This window comes from Eimeria maxima, genomic scaffold (genome assembly GCF_000499605.1).
Source record: "Eimeria maxima Weybridge genomic scaffold, Emw_scaff200, whole genome shotgun sequence".
NCBI lineage: Eukaryota > Apicomplexa > Conoidasida > Eucoccidiorida > Eimeriidae > Eimeria > Eimeria maxima.
In genome coordinates this window covers 6,187-22,479 of record NW_013563643.1, presented here as the reverse complement: position 1 = coordinate 22,479, position 16,293 = coordinate 6,187, and the positions used below count along the sequence as shown (strand labels likewise).

The 16,293-nt window shown below is 43.5% G+C and overlaps 3 protein-coding genes across 3 annotated transcripts; 2 read left to right on the top strand and 1 right to left on the bottom strand.

Moving 5' to 3' along the window:
* Positions 1-521: 521 nt before the first annotated feature.
* EMWEY_00021290 (hypothetical protein, conserved) lies at positions 522-3,079 on the bottom strand (the record flags this gene model as incomplete). The annotated part of the gene is made up of 5 exons (XM_013477854.1): positions 522-615; positions 764-798; positions 951-1,064; positions 1,519-1,708; positions 1,890-3,079. The coding sequence occupies 5 exons, from the start codon at positions 3,077-3,079 to the stop codon at positions 522-524; spliced, it is 1,623 nt and encodes a 540-aa protein (XP_013333308.1).
* A 403-nt stretch (positions 3,080-3,482) lies between these two features.
* On the top strand, positions 3,483-8,956 carry EMWEY_00021280 (hypothetical protein, conserved; the record flags this gene model as incomplete). Its single annotated transcript, XM_013477853.1, has 11 exons — positions 3,483-4,439; positions 4,738-4,821; positions 4,968-5,073; positions 5,301-5,809; positions 6,287-6,351; positions 7,106-7,200; positions 7,328-7,472; positions 7,621-7,751; positions 8,049-8,218; positions 8,520-8,729; positions 8,927-8,956. 11 exons carry the CDS (start codon positions 3,483-3,485, stop codon positions 8,954-8,956), a joined length of 2,502 nt encoding a protein of 833 aa, XP_013333307.1.
* Positions 8,957-10,864: 1,908 nt separating this feature from the next.
* On the top strand, positions 10,865-15,751 carry EMWEY_00021270 (hypothetical protein, conserved; the record flags this gene model as incomplete). Its single annotated transcript, XM_013477852.1, has 12 exons — positions 10,865-10,889; positions 11,179-11,244; positions 11,416-11,685; positions 11,805-11,847; positions 11,961-12,157; positions 12,338-12,439; positions 13,059-13,133; positions 13,407-13,841; positions 13,972-14,483; positions 14,779-15,025; positions 15,252-15,461; positions 15,648-15,751. 12 exons carry the CDS (start codon positions 10,865-10,867, stop codon positions 15,749-15,751), a joined length of 2,286 nt encoding a protein of 761 aa, XP_013333306.1.
* Positions 15,752-16,293: the final 542 nt, after the last annotated feature.

Sequence of the window (16,293 nt, the reverse complement as noted above, 5' to 3'; positions counted from 1 at the left end):
TCGAGGGAGCCAATACCGGTGTTGACTTGCTGCTGTCCATCCCCAAATCAGCCAAGACAAAAATTTATTTGTGCTGTCAGTCTTCACATGCGTGGAAGAGTTGCATCCCGTGCCTCCACTGAGTATTGGTCAGAAGATTAGCACAGGGCAAGAGGCTTCCCAGTCCTACGTATCCCTGCTGCTTCTTGCTGTTACGATTATTACCCAACATCAACGCTATCTGATGTCGGCAAATCGGTAACTGTGGAAGGAAGACGAAAGTCGTGGTGCATTCAAAACACCTATACGAGAATGATTGTCGTGTTTACAGCCTGTGCAGCTCCCAACGCTAAACACTTTATGTCTAATCCACAGGTTGGGTTTACAAGGAAGTTCTTCTTTGCCTGCATCTCACTGCACAGTTTGCGGAGAGCAGGGCTGTCCGAGCCATCATGCGGTTGTAGCGGCCTAGTGCATTTTGCCGTGTACAAGGCAAAGCCCGCTATGGAAAGTATGCTGCGCTTTGCACGCAGTACAGAAGTTTACATTTTGCCGTGATACGTTGCCTCCACGGCAGCTGACCAACGGTGAGGTGCCTTCAAAACACAAGGAGCACTGCCATCGAAAGATGGTATCCTGGATAAGCAGTGCAAATCAACCAGATTATCTGCGGTGCCTGTTGCGATTCTTCATCCATCTGTTCGAATTGGGATTGCCAGGCCCGAGTCCTACTGCAATTTTAGGAGGTGCTGCAGCAGCAGCTCTGCCAGAAGCTGTGAAAGACCGCACATGCCAGCTTTGTGCCTCTAGGCAATAATTCTGCAAAACAAAGACAAAGACAAGCAGCACCACAGTGAGGGGGTCTTACTAATATTAATTGCTTCCCCCCAATTGGTGTCTCGCCTTGGATAGCTGTTCTTGATAAAGAGTTGGTTAAGGGTAAAAGCAACATAGAGGGCATGGAGACTTACAGGCGAGAAGGGATTTTTGGATTCAACGTCTTTTCTCCATAAGTTTTCTTTGTGTCTGAGTTCACGATCAAGGCCTCCCATCATGAGCTGATCAGCTGCCAAGATAATCGGACGCTGCAAGGTATACCACAGGAAGCCAGCACATGCAGCAACATCCAAAAGCGCAAAAAAATACAAAACGCAAAAGTTTTACACACTCATACCCACATCCACACCCATGTATAAAATGCCATTTGGCAACAACCTGCGGTGAAGTGAAACTCGGTGCGCCTGTGCACACGAGGTGTTCCCTTAGTCTTCTCATTTTACAGCTGAAAGAAGCTAATTGCTGTTTATTAGCTAGACTGAAGAACTCATCAATGCAATGAAATTTCACTGTACATCCTGCCTGCAGTTCTGCTTATCGGTGCTGTTTGTTTTGCTCTAGTTTTGCGTCTGCTTGCACGTCTTTGCCTGCCTGGGTTCCGACGGTAATATTATATTTCTCAGTTAGGAAAGCATATCGTATCATATTTTATCGTGCGATAGTCTGTATAGGTAAGCAGAATATGGAATCTGAACAGCTCACCGAGTGCTTCCCTCCCTTATCCTTGGGGATCGAGTACACCTGCCCCCTCTTGGAAATCTTTTTGCGTCCATCAAAAATGAATATTTTCCCCGTATTCTGGTCGAAATACAGCGGGGTCCTATCTAGAGTATAATGCCCGCACTTGGAGCAAAACAAGAGTCGGGTTTTCCTTTCAATATGCCCACAGGCCCTGCAGCCACAGCGTGCGTTTTCCACACAAGAAGTTCAAAAACTAGTACAATCATTTATTAGGTGTCATATTTGAATCGTGCGCTGCGGATTTAGAACAGGAAAAGGACGCAAGTTTAGGGACAGCAATAACACGCATTTCCCAGGGAAACAAAAATACACGCTGGTTTGCAGCAGCACACCTGCAGAGAAGCGCCCATATCTTCACAGTGCGGATCTTCCTGCCGTCGACAGTGAGGACTTTGAGTCCCATTTGCAGCAAAACATTTTGCATCGAGAAGTCTGCGGTCATGCATGCAACAAGGTCTTCTATTTCTTGCATATCAGCGCGCAGCTCCAACCCACCAAATGCTTTGGAAAGCGAATTGTCCACTTCCTGACAGTTTGTTTCTTGCGATTCATTTGGTTCATTTGATTCATTTTCTTTTGCGGAAGCCTCATGATTGCAATTATCACTCGAAGCAGCAAGACCCAAATGCTCCCTCAACACCTCCTCTGTCACCCATCCCTCCTCCGCGTCCATATCATCCTCTTCATCCTCAGTGTGTGCAGATTCGCCTTCCTCCTCCCTTTCTGCATCTTCTGTAGAGTCTTTATTTGTATCAGTCGAATTTCTAGGAACACTGGAAGAAGACTTGCTGTTCCAGCTATTGTGCTGAAGTGTCCACACTTGTTTTCCAGCCCCATCGTTCTCCAGTTTCTGCATCAGCTCGACCTCGCTGAAGAACTCAAAGGCGGGGGGTCTCGCCTTTAGGTGCTCCGTCTCACCAGTTGCTCTTTGAAGCATGTATGTAAGTGCAATAAGATCCAGATCTGTCTGCGAGAGGAAGGGAAGGTCTCCTGTCATATCAGCAAACTTCTCTGCCCAACCCCTGTCGGCAGCTGAGGGTTCGAGTGTGTGTACCTCCAACATGCGAGATTCAATCCTCTGCCGTGCCACAGCATCTCGCACTTCCTGTGCAGCTTGTGTTGTTGTAATAAAGGTGCACTTCCCTCTGTACCTATCTAATGCTTCTACCCGCATCAGAGCACCAGCGTCTACAACAACCACAGGGAGTTCTCTAGACGCCCGAGCGAAAGCAGGTAGGGCTAGCGGTACAGGCTTCTTCGGCGCAGCAGAGGCTGAGGGACTCTGCACTGCCACTTTCCCTTTACCAGTATCATTTACAGCAGGTTCCGTCGGGGGCCCCTTTGGGGCCCCCATGCGGGGCCCCGTGGACTTGGGTGGAGGGGCGGCTGCTGGGGCCTTCGAGGCTCTTGCCGCCCACGACAGAGCTGCTGAATTGTTTTGGGTTCCTTGAATTTGAGACTTTGGAGCAGAAGGTGAAGTTTCAACGACCTCGGAGCCCGCCGGCTGCTGCGGGAGGGTCATTTTCCTGGCGAGAGAGGGAAGCTAAACCTTCGAAACTTCCTCATGAATAAATTCATGCTTCCCGACAGAATGCGGTTTCGAACATAAATGAGCAGTAAAAACTGCAATATTTACAATTATCGCTGTGCTATGGGCTCCACCAACTGTGTGGGACGCATGCAGGGGGCCCCCGCAACCATCGAAGCCCCATCAGAAGTGGCACCAAGATAGATACATCAACTGAAATAATGGTTTACAATGAGTTTGTGTTATTTGTTTTGCAGCATGGCCACTACATGCGGAATTTGAAATTCGGAAAGCTGCATTGTGTGCATGTACCTCTTTCACTATCTCATTCATCCAGGGAACTAGACATCTTCGAAGCCTGCATATATGTTTGCCCTTAGTTTTCCCTTACATTACAATGACCACTGACTCTTTGCATGCCTCCTCAGCAGGAGAGAAATCTAAGCTTGTGGACGCTGTAGCCGACCCATTGTGTACATACATCGCAGCATCGGCATCGTGTGACGGTCCCCCATTGCCGTCGTTTGTCCGTTTCAACGATTCCCACCTGCCCTCTGCCTTTCCTCGAGTGTTTCTTGCTGCACATGCAGCATTTTGCGTCAAAGACGGCGAAGCTCCGCAGGTTCCTGACTACCTCGTGTCTGGCCGGTCAGATCGGTTGGGCGCCGCCGCCTCACCATTCTTGAAATCAAACGCTTCAGAGCCTCTAACTTCACATGTAGATGTTTCTACTTCTTCGGAGTCGAATAATGGCCCCAACCCCACTGCAGATGCACAAATTCCGACGCCGAAGCCGCTACAGCAAAAGGCGCTGCGCTGCACCGTTGCATTCCTTAGACAGCAAAACTTCGACTTCAGCTCTGCCCCCAGCATTCTGATGGGTGCAGGCGTGACTATGGACGATTATGCAGATTCGACGTTAGGGGGGCGCGCAAATTCAGATGCAGAAAAAATAAAGGTTGCAGCACGGCCTCAGGCTGCACTCGCAGAAGGTGGCTCCATTCCATCGAACAAGCCTGAATACGACGCTGCGTCTTCAGCACCCGGAGGAACCTCACAGCCTCCGTATACACCAAGTGTTGCTGTAAATGATGCAGCACTAGGGCCTGCAAATGGAGCTACTGATCCACAGAAGTGTAACAGTGAATCTGCAAAGCAGGGTAGCAACCCGGACCTGGGAAATCCTCTGTTGGAAGTAGCAGAAGAGGAACAGCGCAAACCAGAAACTATTAGCGCTTCAAATGAAAGGGAAGTCCCCATAGAATCCTCTGCATGCAAGAAAAGGAAGGGCCTCAACACAGCGGCCATGCGGCACAAGAACCTAGAACAGGTCTCCAACGAATGTGCAGGGAGTGTAAGTGACCTCACATATTTCTCTGCATTGCGCATCACTATACTATAAAGCTATGCATGTATATTACTGTTGCACTTTTGGCGTTATTGTCTTTGGCAGTATTGCCAAAGAAGACAAAGTGTATGAGTATCGCTGTATTACAGCAACGAAGCCAGATCTTGTTTGCATAGGTACTTTTTCGTGTTTTCTCTCGTGATGTTCAGTTGTTGCTCTTCGAAATGCCATTGTGGTTTTCCCTGCATTCTTGTTGTCTGCATTCTTGTTGTCTTTGATTCTCAATCTTTTTGTGTGTGAATAGGTCCTGTGCCTCTCCCAAGCAGCTTGCGGCGCATGCGATATTCCTAACTGCACCAAAGAGCATGATGTTGCGGCATTCATGAAGGTCTGCAGGCCAAACCCCTAACCCCTAAACCCTAAACCCTAATCCCTGGAGGGGGGGCAGAAATGGCAATGGATTTTCCTTTTGCCGGAGTGTTCTATTCGTTGGCTTATGTTGTCTTTGTCTTTCTCTTGCTTTTGCATTGACAGACAAGGCCTGAAGACTTAACGGGAGAATGCATATTCTTCCTGCGCTTTGGCATGTGCCCATATGGCTGCTGCTGTCGCTTCGGCCTCCCCCACCTTAATGCAGAGGGTGAGACTTTTAGATGCACGCAGTATTCACCGTTTCTGCTCAGTCGTGCAGTAACCCAATCTTGAACCACTCCGGTTTAAGTTTTAAGGCTTAGTGGTTAGCGTTTCTTGCGACACCCTCATCATGGAACTGTTTTGCCTTGGACCTAGGGTTAAGGGTTGATACATTTCCTCTTGAATGCAAGGGCTCAATGTGCGATGGATGGCTGCATTCCTTCTTGCACGCAGGGGTGAATATGCATAGGGACGGAAGGCCTGTTACCTTGTTGGATTTGAAGAAGTACAAAGAAGAGCACAAATCGGATGAAGTTAATATTCTAACAACGCATTCTGCGGTATCTCTGGCACCAAGGCGTAAACGCCACTACGGCAAAAACAAACAGGCCGCAGACGGAGCGGAGCCGTCAGCCTCCTCGCCACTTTCTTCCTCCACCCTTAACCACGAGGCGTCTGATCCTTCAACAGTCAAGGATGAGGGTGCTGAAGGGGGGCCTGGTTACTGCGACGCTGACGCTGACGCTGCTACTGGTGATGATGCAGCTGCTGCTCCTACTGCTGTGTCTAGAGCTGGCAGAGTGGGCGCAGTGGACACTTCGTGTATTGATGATACGAGTCCCGAAGACAGGAGAAGGAAGTTTGCAAAACATATTCGAGGAAAGACATTTTTGGCCCCGTTAACAACTGTAGGGAATCTGCCATTTAGAAGACTCTGTACGCGCCTTGGAGCTGACGTGACTGTGAGGCTTGCAAGCAATCACGCATGTAGCAATGCATGCATCCATGAAAGCGGGAATGCGCGCAATACTGCATGCCCGCGTTAGTTGAGAGTCCAAAATAATGCAGATAGAAATACACTTGTACATGCAGGCACCAGTAGTAAATGCACGACTGCTTGCTTACTTAAATGCAGTCATGGATAACTATGCATATTAGCACATCTGCAAGGAGGAAATAGAACGTTAGCTGAATGCATTTCACCTTGGATTTCCTAATTTAGTTCAGAGTCCTGCATCAGAATATTTTGTTATTCGTACCTCTGCATTCTGTATATGAACGTGCTTTTACGCTTAGATTATTTTGGATTGGATTCTCATCTGTGCAGTGCAGAGCTGCATAGACTCGAACATACCTATAGCTGTACATCTAGGAATGAACACATTTAAGCATTTACATATGGTGTATCTGTATCTATTATTTGCGATGTTCTCTGTCAGGTTAGTGAAATGGCTGTGGCCCAGTCTTTAGTTGAAGGGAAGGCCTCGGAACTTTGCTTGCTAAGGTAGTCCCCATCATCCGTTCGAATTATTTCATACGCTTAAAAATTTTGCAGTTGATTTTTTGGATGGAACCACCCAATCCCTTAGCTTAATCGCATTGGTTTCAATCGTTTTTATCTCGAACTAGACTTAGACGGGTTCACAGAGGCCACAAGCTCCCTCAGGCCCTTCCTTCTGTATGCCGTCTCTCTGGCAACGATATAGAGTGGCGAATAGATGTTGGCATGAATGTGCAGAATATAAACTTTAGGCGGACGGGGTGGGGGTGGGGGTGCCTCTCTGCAAAGTGAATATATACAAAGTGTAATCCATAACGTGTGTAGTAGTTGCAGCAGGACACGCGAAGTTGCATTGAATGCAGATAGACATTCAAGGCAAAAACAGCTGTTGGCTTCGCTATGCAGGCGTCATCGTGAAGAGAAAACCTTTGGAATCCAAATTGCTGCAGGGTTTCCAGATGTGGCCTCTGAGTAAGCTTTTATTTGCTGTTTTATGTTTGTTTCTCTGTCTGTTTCAGTTGCTGAATTGCAAAGCAGAGGCTAACGCTTGAACACTTGCAGTTTGTTCTGCTGCTATGATGCACTGTATTGCATTGTATGTGCAGTAGTATAGTCCAGCTCTGTATGGTGGAGTAGTGTATATGTGGTATTGAATTCTTGTTGTGTTTCACGGCATGCAGTGTTTCGCTGCATTGCAAACCTTGTACTGTATGGGTGCCTATGCGTCTGTATTGCATATATTTTGATTGTGCTGTAGATGTGGAAAGTTGATAAAAGACAACAACATTCAGTGCGATTTCATCGATCTCAATATCGCGTGCCCCCTCGACCAACTCCACCGAAAATTCAAAGGTGCGTGTTGCTATATATTGCATATCAGAAAATATGTATACTTTTGCGCATGTCTAATGCACTCTCTGTTTGACTTGTTGCAGTGCTGTTGATGAACTGTGATTCCGCGTCTTCTTTCTGTGTGCAGCGGGTTCTTGTATGCTGGAGAAGCCTGCAGCTGTAGAGTCTGTTGTGAAGAGTTTAATGGACGTCTCGCCCGATATCCCTGTTACCTTGAAGGTCAGGACAGCCCATTACGGCAAAAAGCACCAGCTCCACAACGTTATAGGCAGGTAAGCAGATAATTCCAGCATACGCATTCTATGCATGTATACGTAATATTTATGCCTTTGTGCACCCACCAAGCAGTCACCGCATGTGCCTTCTGCGTCAAGCAGACACCAACGGCGTGCTTTTGATTTCTCTGCTGTACATCTGCAGGCTTTCTCGTTGTGGGGTGAGTGCTATATTTGCTCATGGTCGAACTGCGCAACAGCGGTATTCAAAATCAGCAGATTGGGAGTATCTCTCTTCTTGCAAGCAGCATATGGCGGAAGACGTCTTGTTAGTTGGTGAGAGTTCAAGTATTTGCTATTGATTCGCATGTAAATGTGCTTTAGTCAATTCTGGATGCTCCTGCACTTGCACATGCATGCATTTGTATATTTATGCGTAAGCATATGTAGTGCAGATGTTTCTTTCTTGATGTGAGTGTCGGTTAAATTTGAACAAAATGATTGTTGGCTCACAGCGTTGACGCCTGACTACCTGAGAAGGTGGATTGTTTCGGGTCTTGTTCTTCATGCGATCGGCTGTCTGTCTGTGACAAATATGCTATTATTTTTATTATCATTTTGCGTCTTTCTCAGGATGCGGCGACATTCTCAGCAGTGCAGAATATCAGTATCGCGAATCTGTAGCTGGAATGGACGCCCTAATGATAGGGCGAGGGGCCCTTATTAAACCGTGGATATTTACAGAAATAAAGGAGAGAAGAATTTGGGATATCTCAGCACCAGAACGGTTTGAGCTCTTAAAGGTACAGCTACCCCTCCCCTCATGGAGTGCACACCAAGATAGTGTCAGTATATTAAGTGCATGCTGCTGCATTTGTAGCAATGAAATCTGCTCCGCTCAAACTGTTTTCACAGCCATATTTGCATGCGCAATAAGTTACGGAAACAGCCACCCATCATACTGAGAAAAATACGATAAAAGGAGAGCGCATCGCTAATATTCCTGCTTGTTTATGCTTAGTTCTTGTTTTCGACGACTCAACATTCGGTTTCGGAAAGTAAGAACCAAATGCCTATCAGACAATGGTTCTTTTCCTGTTGCAGGAATTTGTTAACAACGGACTTGAGCACTGGGGTAGCGACCGCCGTGGTATCGCAACAACGCGTCGTTTCCTCCTCGAACTTTTGTCATTTACGCATCGTTATATTCCCCCTCCATTCCTTGAGCTGGAGCCGCAGCTCATTCAGTGGCGCCCGAGTCCTTTCAAGGGCCGCTCTGACTTGGAGGTCAAACTATCAAGCCCAAACACCCAGGTGCCCCTCCTTGCCACACTGGCCCAACAGTGCAAATAGTGATTATCAAATAATGGATTATTGAAGCTGTATTTGAATAATTTCACTTGTATGCGTATATTTCATGTGAAAAATAGTGTACCCCGTCCTCTCTGTAGACCCTAACATAAGGTTTCAATGCTGCCGTGGCATTAGGTTGTTGTTGGATCTGCGCGCAGTGCTCCACTTGTGGTTTTGTGTCTATGTGAACTTATAATTTATTTCCCCCTTGGGTTTGACGGTAGTTATGGTTGTCTTCTCTGCTCGTTGTGTTGCAGGACTGGGTAGAGATCTCGAGTATGTTTTTGGGTCCACCCCCGAAGGGTTTCACCTTTGTGCCGAAGCATGCATCGAATGCATATTACGTGGCGCGCTAAGGGTGAAGGCATGAAATTTGTTGTGTATAAACACCTGAGTACATAGCAATGAAGAATATTCTGCATGTGCTCGAATGATGATTTGCAACTTCTTACTCTCCAGAATCTCGAAGCAAAACTCCCTTCTGATTCAACGCAGCCACAGCGTTGGACGGCTGGTTGCTTGCTAGTTAGCTAACTCCGCGATTTCTGTGTTAAATGTAATGCATATTATCATGGCAAATACCAAAGAGAAGAATGCAAGCCCATTTTTGTGCCTCGCTAGCTTCTTCTTCGTGCGTCCATGGCAGGAAGGTAGAGACCCGAGTACAGCCTCTACTTCATAGCGCACACGATAAACTTTCTGACTCTATCCACTGGGAGTCTATGCAGTATTTTATTCACAGTTTATCATAAACACTGTTGCTATCAATCGGCAGGGTAACAGTGTTGCTGCAGTGCCCTTAGCTGCACTGTTCAGATATACCCACAGAATGAGGTTGAGAAAGGGGAGAGAAGGTTTTAGGGGGAACCATACCTCAGTTCGAATCTCGTTAGGTATGCCTAAACTCGCCAGACACCATCTACTGTAGGAGACTGCGATGAGCATTCCCCCCGGATACGGACAGCTACGGAATTCCGACTGCCACATTTCTTGAGAAAGGCTGTTTGAACAGAGCGCGCGTCAATTGATGAGGCACCAACTGTAAAGTTCACCGGGAATATACGGGGCGGCGTTTGAAGTAGAGAGACAGCAGTGCAAGCGGAGAGACAGTGCTGCAGCACCCAGACATAACTGGGGCACGATTTTTGTAGTCATTTAGGCGCTAAACAAAGACAATATCATACTGGGGAGGGGCGAATTTGTTCAACTGTCTAGCGAGTTACACTTCATATGCTATTACTATATACAGCTTGCGAGTGACCACGTCTTTATCGCGTGTTTCTCGGCAGTAAATAACAATAATCGGCAGCTTCTCGTGACGCGTTTGCATTTTAAGCGACGAATACGTGGAAATGATATGCTGCTCCTTTCTATCTAATTTTTAATTGAAATTTAAAGGCCGTACACTCTCTACTTTCGCCAGGTACTCTCCAGCGGTTTGGTCTGGGCTACTTCCGCAACATGTGAGTCGTTTAGATGCTGGAACCGTAAAAACAGTACTGGTATTAATATTAGTGCTAATCTTAAAACTATAGTAACACAAATATTAATATTTCAATGTTATTGTAGAACTTATTTTGCGAGCAGGAGAAAGACGAACTGCATGAGTCTTGCTGCGCCAAGCAGAAGTTGCTGGTCCAGTCGGTGGAAGGACCTGGTCACTGGCAGCAATGAATGCAGCGGCGGGAAAGAAATAAATAGATTTAATTTAAAGTAAAAATTGCTAAAACAAAAGAAGAGGAAATACATTCCTTAGGGCGGGTTTTTAAGGGGTGACGAAGGCCCTGCTGCCTCCGCTACTCGCAACAACGGCAGACAGACCCTGGCGTGAGGGCCCTACAGTGTCTGTCTAGCTGTTTATAGATGGGAAGGTTGCAGTTCCTTTTTCTGGACTTATTTTGTTATTAACCGAATAAAAATCGTGTTTTTGTGTTCAAATCGCATGTATATTTTGTTGTAGCTCCCGAAGTTCTTTGACTTTTTCTTGAATTTTTTCTGACTACGACAACGAGGTGACTTAGACGCAAAAACACATCCGCATGAGATGATCGCAAGGAGGGAAAATTGGACAATAATTATACCCAGACACATTCACAATGTTTAAAAGGATCTTGCCCTGCGGTAAGAAACTGAATGTCAGGGAAAATACCAAAGTATATAGACGGTTCTTTTTCTTGGCTTCAGCGGTCTTCGCCCTTTTATCCCAGTGCTCGTTCCACGGTTGCCTCATCACCTACACTGGCCAGGACAGTTCTTGACCACTTACTCGCTTTTATCCGAATAATTGGTCAAATTGTTCATGAATATAAACAGCTAATTAGCGAAGAGGGAAGCTCCCCGAGCCGGAGCCCTTTGAGTTGCACAATTCACAGCGCAGCCAAATTCCCTTCTATGTTTGTCTTGTCCGCAGGGCCAATCCTCTTAGTCCTCGGCATCTCTGTTGGTTCTGCAGATGTTCAAGCCTTAGGGAAGTTGGGTAAGACGATACAAACAATATTAGCTGGGCTTACCTGCTACACTGCAACAAAAACATGTCTTTCTCCCTTTTCATCTGCGCCGTGCACACCACTGTTCTCTAGTTATAGCCTGCATTACTTAGTACACCCACCACAATTCCTGTTCCTTCCCTGTGTTTTTGCATGCGCAGGTGCTGCAGGCCTAGCAGATGCGCATGTAGGCTTGCTGCACCCTCAATCGGGTAGTTCTCTTCCTGCCAATCCTTCAATGGGATCGAAGGGTCCAGAAGATTCAATATTTCTTCAGTATGAGCGGCTTCCTTCGGAGGATACTGGCAGCATAAGGAGCAGCAGGACGAGCAGCACAGCCAGCAGCATAGGTAGCATAGGTGGCTGGAGTACCTCCAGGGGCTCTACGGCATCAACTTACTTGTCTGCTTCTTCCTACACCGGCTCTACAGGTCTGCAGCAATTCAGCAGCAATGCTGCAGCAAGGAACATCTCAGTAATCATGCTGCAGACAGCTGCTTCTGCGATTTGGAAGGTTCCTTGGTTTGCTGCCTCCTCCTTTTGTCTTCAGGCACGCCGGAGGATCCATCTGTTGTCACGCCTGAGCAAGGCGAGTGCCATTAAGAAAAGCAGCAAATTCACCCTGCTGTTTCTGTTACTGCTGCTGCTGCTGGTGCTGCTTCTATTGCTGCTTTTGCTGCTGCTTGTGCAAGAAGACCTGCCGTAGGGGAGGGGCTTACGATGGGTTTGCTGGTGATACAATGTGCGCTGCAGATGCCTTCCTGCAGCAGGTGCAGGAACGTATAACAAGGACGACGCTACACGCCATCCAGTCTCCTGCCGAGTACTGTGCTGGAGAAGGAGAGGAAACGAGTTTCTGCCAAACCATCAGAGAATATGCAGCAGCAGTTCGCTCCATCGGAGGTGCTTCTTAGCCCGCAGGCTGTTCAGGGTTTAGGGTTTCGTGTCTGCTTGGCACTGCTGTTTATAATTTGTTCATGAACAAGAGGGTTTAGATATTAAAGAAATTGCAATGTTAATTATTTTTTGCATGCTTGCATGCGTGCATGCATGCATATGCATGCTTGTGATGTGCCGTTTCAGATATTGAATGTGTCCCATCGAGAGTGCTGGAAAAACCAGAAAAAAAAAAGAAAAAATTTTCTCTGCTACAATTAGATACAAAGACTGCACAACAAGTTGCCAGTAAACCCTTAACCCTAAATTATACACCATAAGTACTAACAGTTCAGATGGCTTACTCACCATCTACTAGGGTTTGCATGCCAACGGGTAGCGGCAAATGCAAGATAAAATAATATAATAGTCTAATTGCATGCAACACAATTACCCTTAATTACACTATACAGTAAGCATCGCAGCCAATAGAAACAAGCACAGTCATTCATTAGGACTGCATGCATCTGTGTGTGCGTATTCGCTTGCATGCACATCATTAACACCACAACGACTTGCAGGGCCCCACAGCTTTGCTGACGTTCCTACTCAAGAAGAAGTCCAACGGAGGGAAGAAGAAGCAGCAGCACAATTCAGGGAGCGCTCAGAGGAGGCGCGTAGAAGAGGTGAAGAAGTACTTAGACGAGGTGAATCTATAGATTGCGTGTTTGGGGCTTGAATAGCCTTGTGTGTCAAGTTGCATGCATGCTAGTATTAGACCTAATGCATATTATCTGAAGGATATGTTCTTGGTGTTTTCTGCAGTAAATACAGCTACTCGTACACCTTTATGGTGCTGCTATTGCACCAAATACCATTAGACTCAGCTAATTGACTAAATATACTTTGTGTTTGTCTTTTTACTCAGCGGGAGAAAGAGGAAATGTAGAGGAAATAGCAAAGGCGGCAGAGACGGTGTATAGAGTGCAAGCAGTACTACAATGTATGCATTTCCCCTCCCTTCTTCCTTTCTCACCTCAGTATATATAATTAAATATAACTTATATTTATTCATTAATAATTTTATGAGTAATTGTCTTATTTTGTGTCTTTGTTTGTTTGTTACGCAGCTGCTTACTACCTCCAAGCAGGAAGTACGTGTTCCTATCCCTACCCTACTATTATGTATCAATATGTATTAAGGGGCGTAAATATACAATAATAACAATTTAATTTAATGAATTAATTGTATTTGTTTGTGTATTTATGTGTACAGTGTATGTATTAACAACAACAGCAAAGGTATTACTACATAACCTACAAGCAAAGATAGGAGCAAGCACAGATCAATTAATAATATCTATGGGGGATGTTTATTCATTTCTTATGAATAGTTTATCTAGTCCATTAACAATTGCTTATCATTTATTAGATATAGTAATAGAATTAATAGGGGAAATATTAGAGAAAATAACAAAAGAAAGAAAAGATTCAACTATTCATCTATCTAATGGATTCATGATTCTTACAGATATAGAAACATTATGCAAAGAAGTTGCGCAACGTAAAGCAGAATTAACAGCAAAATTAGAGAAAAGTGCACAAGAAATTGATCAACAAATACAAGAAGAAATACAATTACCTCTGCATGCACGAATAAGTCCTGAATTACAACAAACTATTGTTAGTCGTGTTCTCTTTGCTATTAATAGTAAGCAACTCCTTTTCCTGCTGCTGTTGTTGCTGCTGCTGTTGCTGTTGTTGTTATTGTTACTCTTGTTGTTGCTGATGCAATAATTACACAAATACATGTTTTTCTTTCTCTTTTTGCTGCTGCGCAGACACCGCAAGTAGCTCATTCAAGGTATCCACCTCTATTGTACAAGGAGGAGGGGGGCCCCCTCCACCTTCTGCTACTCCTCCTATGCATCCTGGATATGTTATGAGATTTAGTTCCGGTGCAGCAGGGGCCCCCCCTACAGGGGCCCCTCCAACAGGAGGTTTCGCTGGAGAATTTGGTGCAGCAGCACAACCACCAACAGGAAGAGGAGCAGCAGCAGCAGCAGCAGCAGCACCAGGAGTAGCAGCAGGTGCAGTACCAACGATGTACCCTAGAGTACAGGTAATCTATGAGGGAGAGGGCCCCCCTCCCACTCCTATCCCAGGGGGGCCCCCAGGGGGCCCCCCAGGGGGCCCCCCAGGGGGTATTCCTCCCCAGTTTACTCTATTTCAGGGTCTAGAAGACGTTGAATTATCCGCAAGAAAAAAAGAAGCAGAAGGAATAAAAGATTTAGGTGCAAGATTAGCAAAAGGGAGAAGAGAAGGAGGAGTTACTTTTCATAGTGGTGTTGCTGTAAGTATTATTTATTTGTTTATTTATTTATTTATTTATTTTATTTAATTTTATTTATATATCTTATTTATTTTATTTGTTTATTTATATATTTACTTGTATATTTCTTCCCCTTGCTGATTAGCGTATGCATTTGTTGCTACTTATGCTTATTCATGTATTAATTCCTGCATGCAATTATTGCATATTTATGCATTTCTTTGTATTATATTTTTCCCTTTTTTCTTCTTTATTCTTTTGTTCTTTTTTATTCATTTATTCTTGTTTGTATTCTTTTGTTTATATATTTATATAGGAATATATAACAACATCAAGAGGAACAGAGGCAGATATATGTAGTGTAGGTATAAATGTATTTCCTCGTACAAAAGAAGAAGAAAGATTAGGTATTTACCCTAGAGATATAGGAAGAAGAACAGTAAATGCAGCTAATTATCTATTTACTCATCATTTACAAGAAGGAATACAAAAAGAAGAAAAAATAACAAAAGGCGGCTTCTTTGCTACACCAGAAGATATAGAGAAACACGTCAAGGCAATTTGTACGTTTTTCTCTATTTATTTATTTATTTATTTATTTATTTATTTATTATACTGTGTACGAGTAGTTCGTTGTTTATATTAGTTCTTTTTGCAAAGAATGAATGCATGCAATTAGCCAGCCCCAAGAAATATGTTATGTGTGCATGCATTCATGCATGCATGCATGCAAAAGTAGGAAGCCCCAAGAAATATATTGTATATGTATTTGTGTGTGCATGCATGCAGGGGATATACAAAAAAAAGTATTATTGAATAATATTTCTCCTGCTCCTTCTTATAATGAATTAACAAGTACAGGTTGTTTATCTGTTAATGAGGATATGCGTAGATTATTTCTTCTTAATTATACAGATAGACATTTATTTACATTAATTAATCAGGATCCTATTCTTAAAGAAAGATTAAGAAAAAGGGTTGATTTACTTGTTCAACATGGTAATAAACCCTAAACCCTAAACCCTAAACCCTAATTTTTTTTTTTTTTTTTTTTTTGAATAGGAAATTGTATGCATGCGTTTTTCTTTCTCTTCTTTCTTTCTTTATTTATTTTATATTTATTATATATTAAATAAATATATAAATAATTTATTTATTTATTTATTTGTTTATTTATTTATTCAGGTATTCTTCCTTCTATGGATGATGATTTAGATAAGAAAGTTGGCGGACAAATAGACAAAACTTTATCTGCTTATTTACATACAGGTATGCATAAGTATAAATAATTTATTTATTTATTTTATTCTTTATTTATTTTATTCCTTTTTTATTTATTTATTTTATCTTATTTTCTTCCTTTTTATCTTCTTGCTTCTTATATCCCGCTGTGCATATAAATACAATTATATGTATAATAAATAATTTATATATATAAATATATAGAATTTAATTATATATACATTATTATATAAATAATTAATTAATTATATTAATTAATTAATTAATTAATTAATTTTCTTCTTTTTCTTTCCTCTTATTTCCTCAGAAACGTCAGGAGGCAGGAGGAGGTCAACAAGGAAAGGTACTTCTTTTCTTCCTTTCCTTTTTCTTCTTTTTCTTTTATTTATTTATTTATTTACTGCTATTTTGTTGTTTATTGTCTTAATAAATAAATATATAAATATATACATATATAAATTATTATTATTTCTCTTATAACCCGGTTGTATTATTGTTCTTTCCCTATTATATAAATACTCTTTTTCTGTATATATATATATATATATATATATATTCCCCCTTTTCTTTTTATTGTTATTTAAAAGAA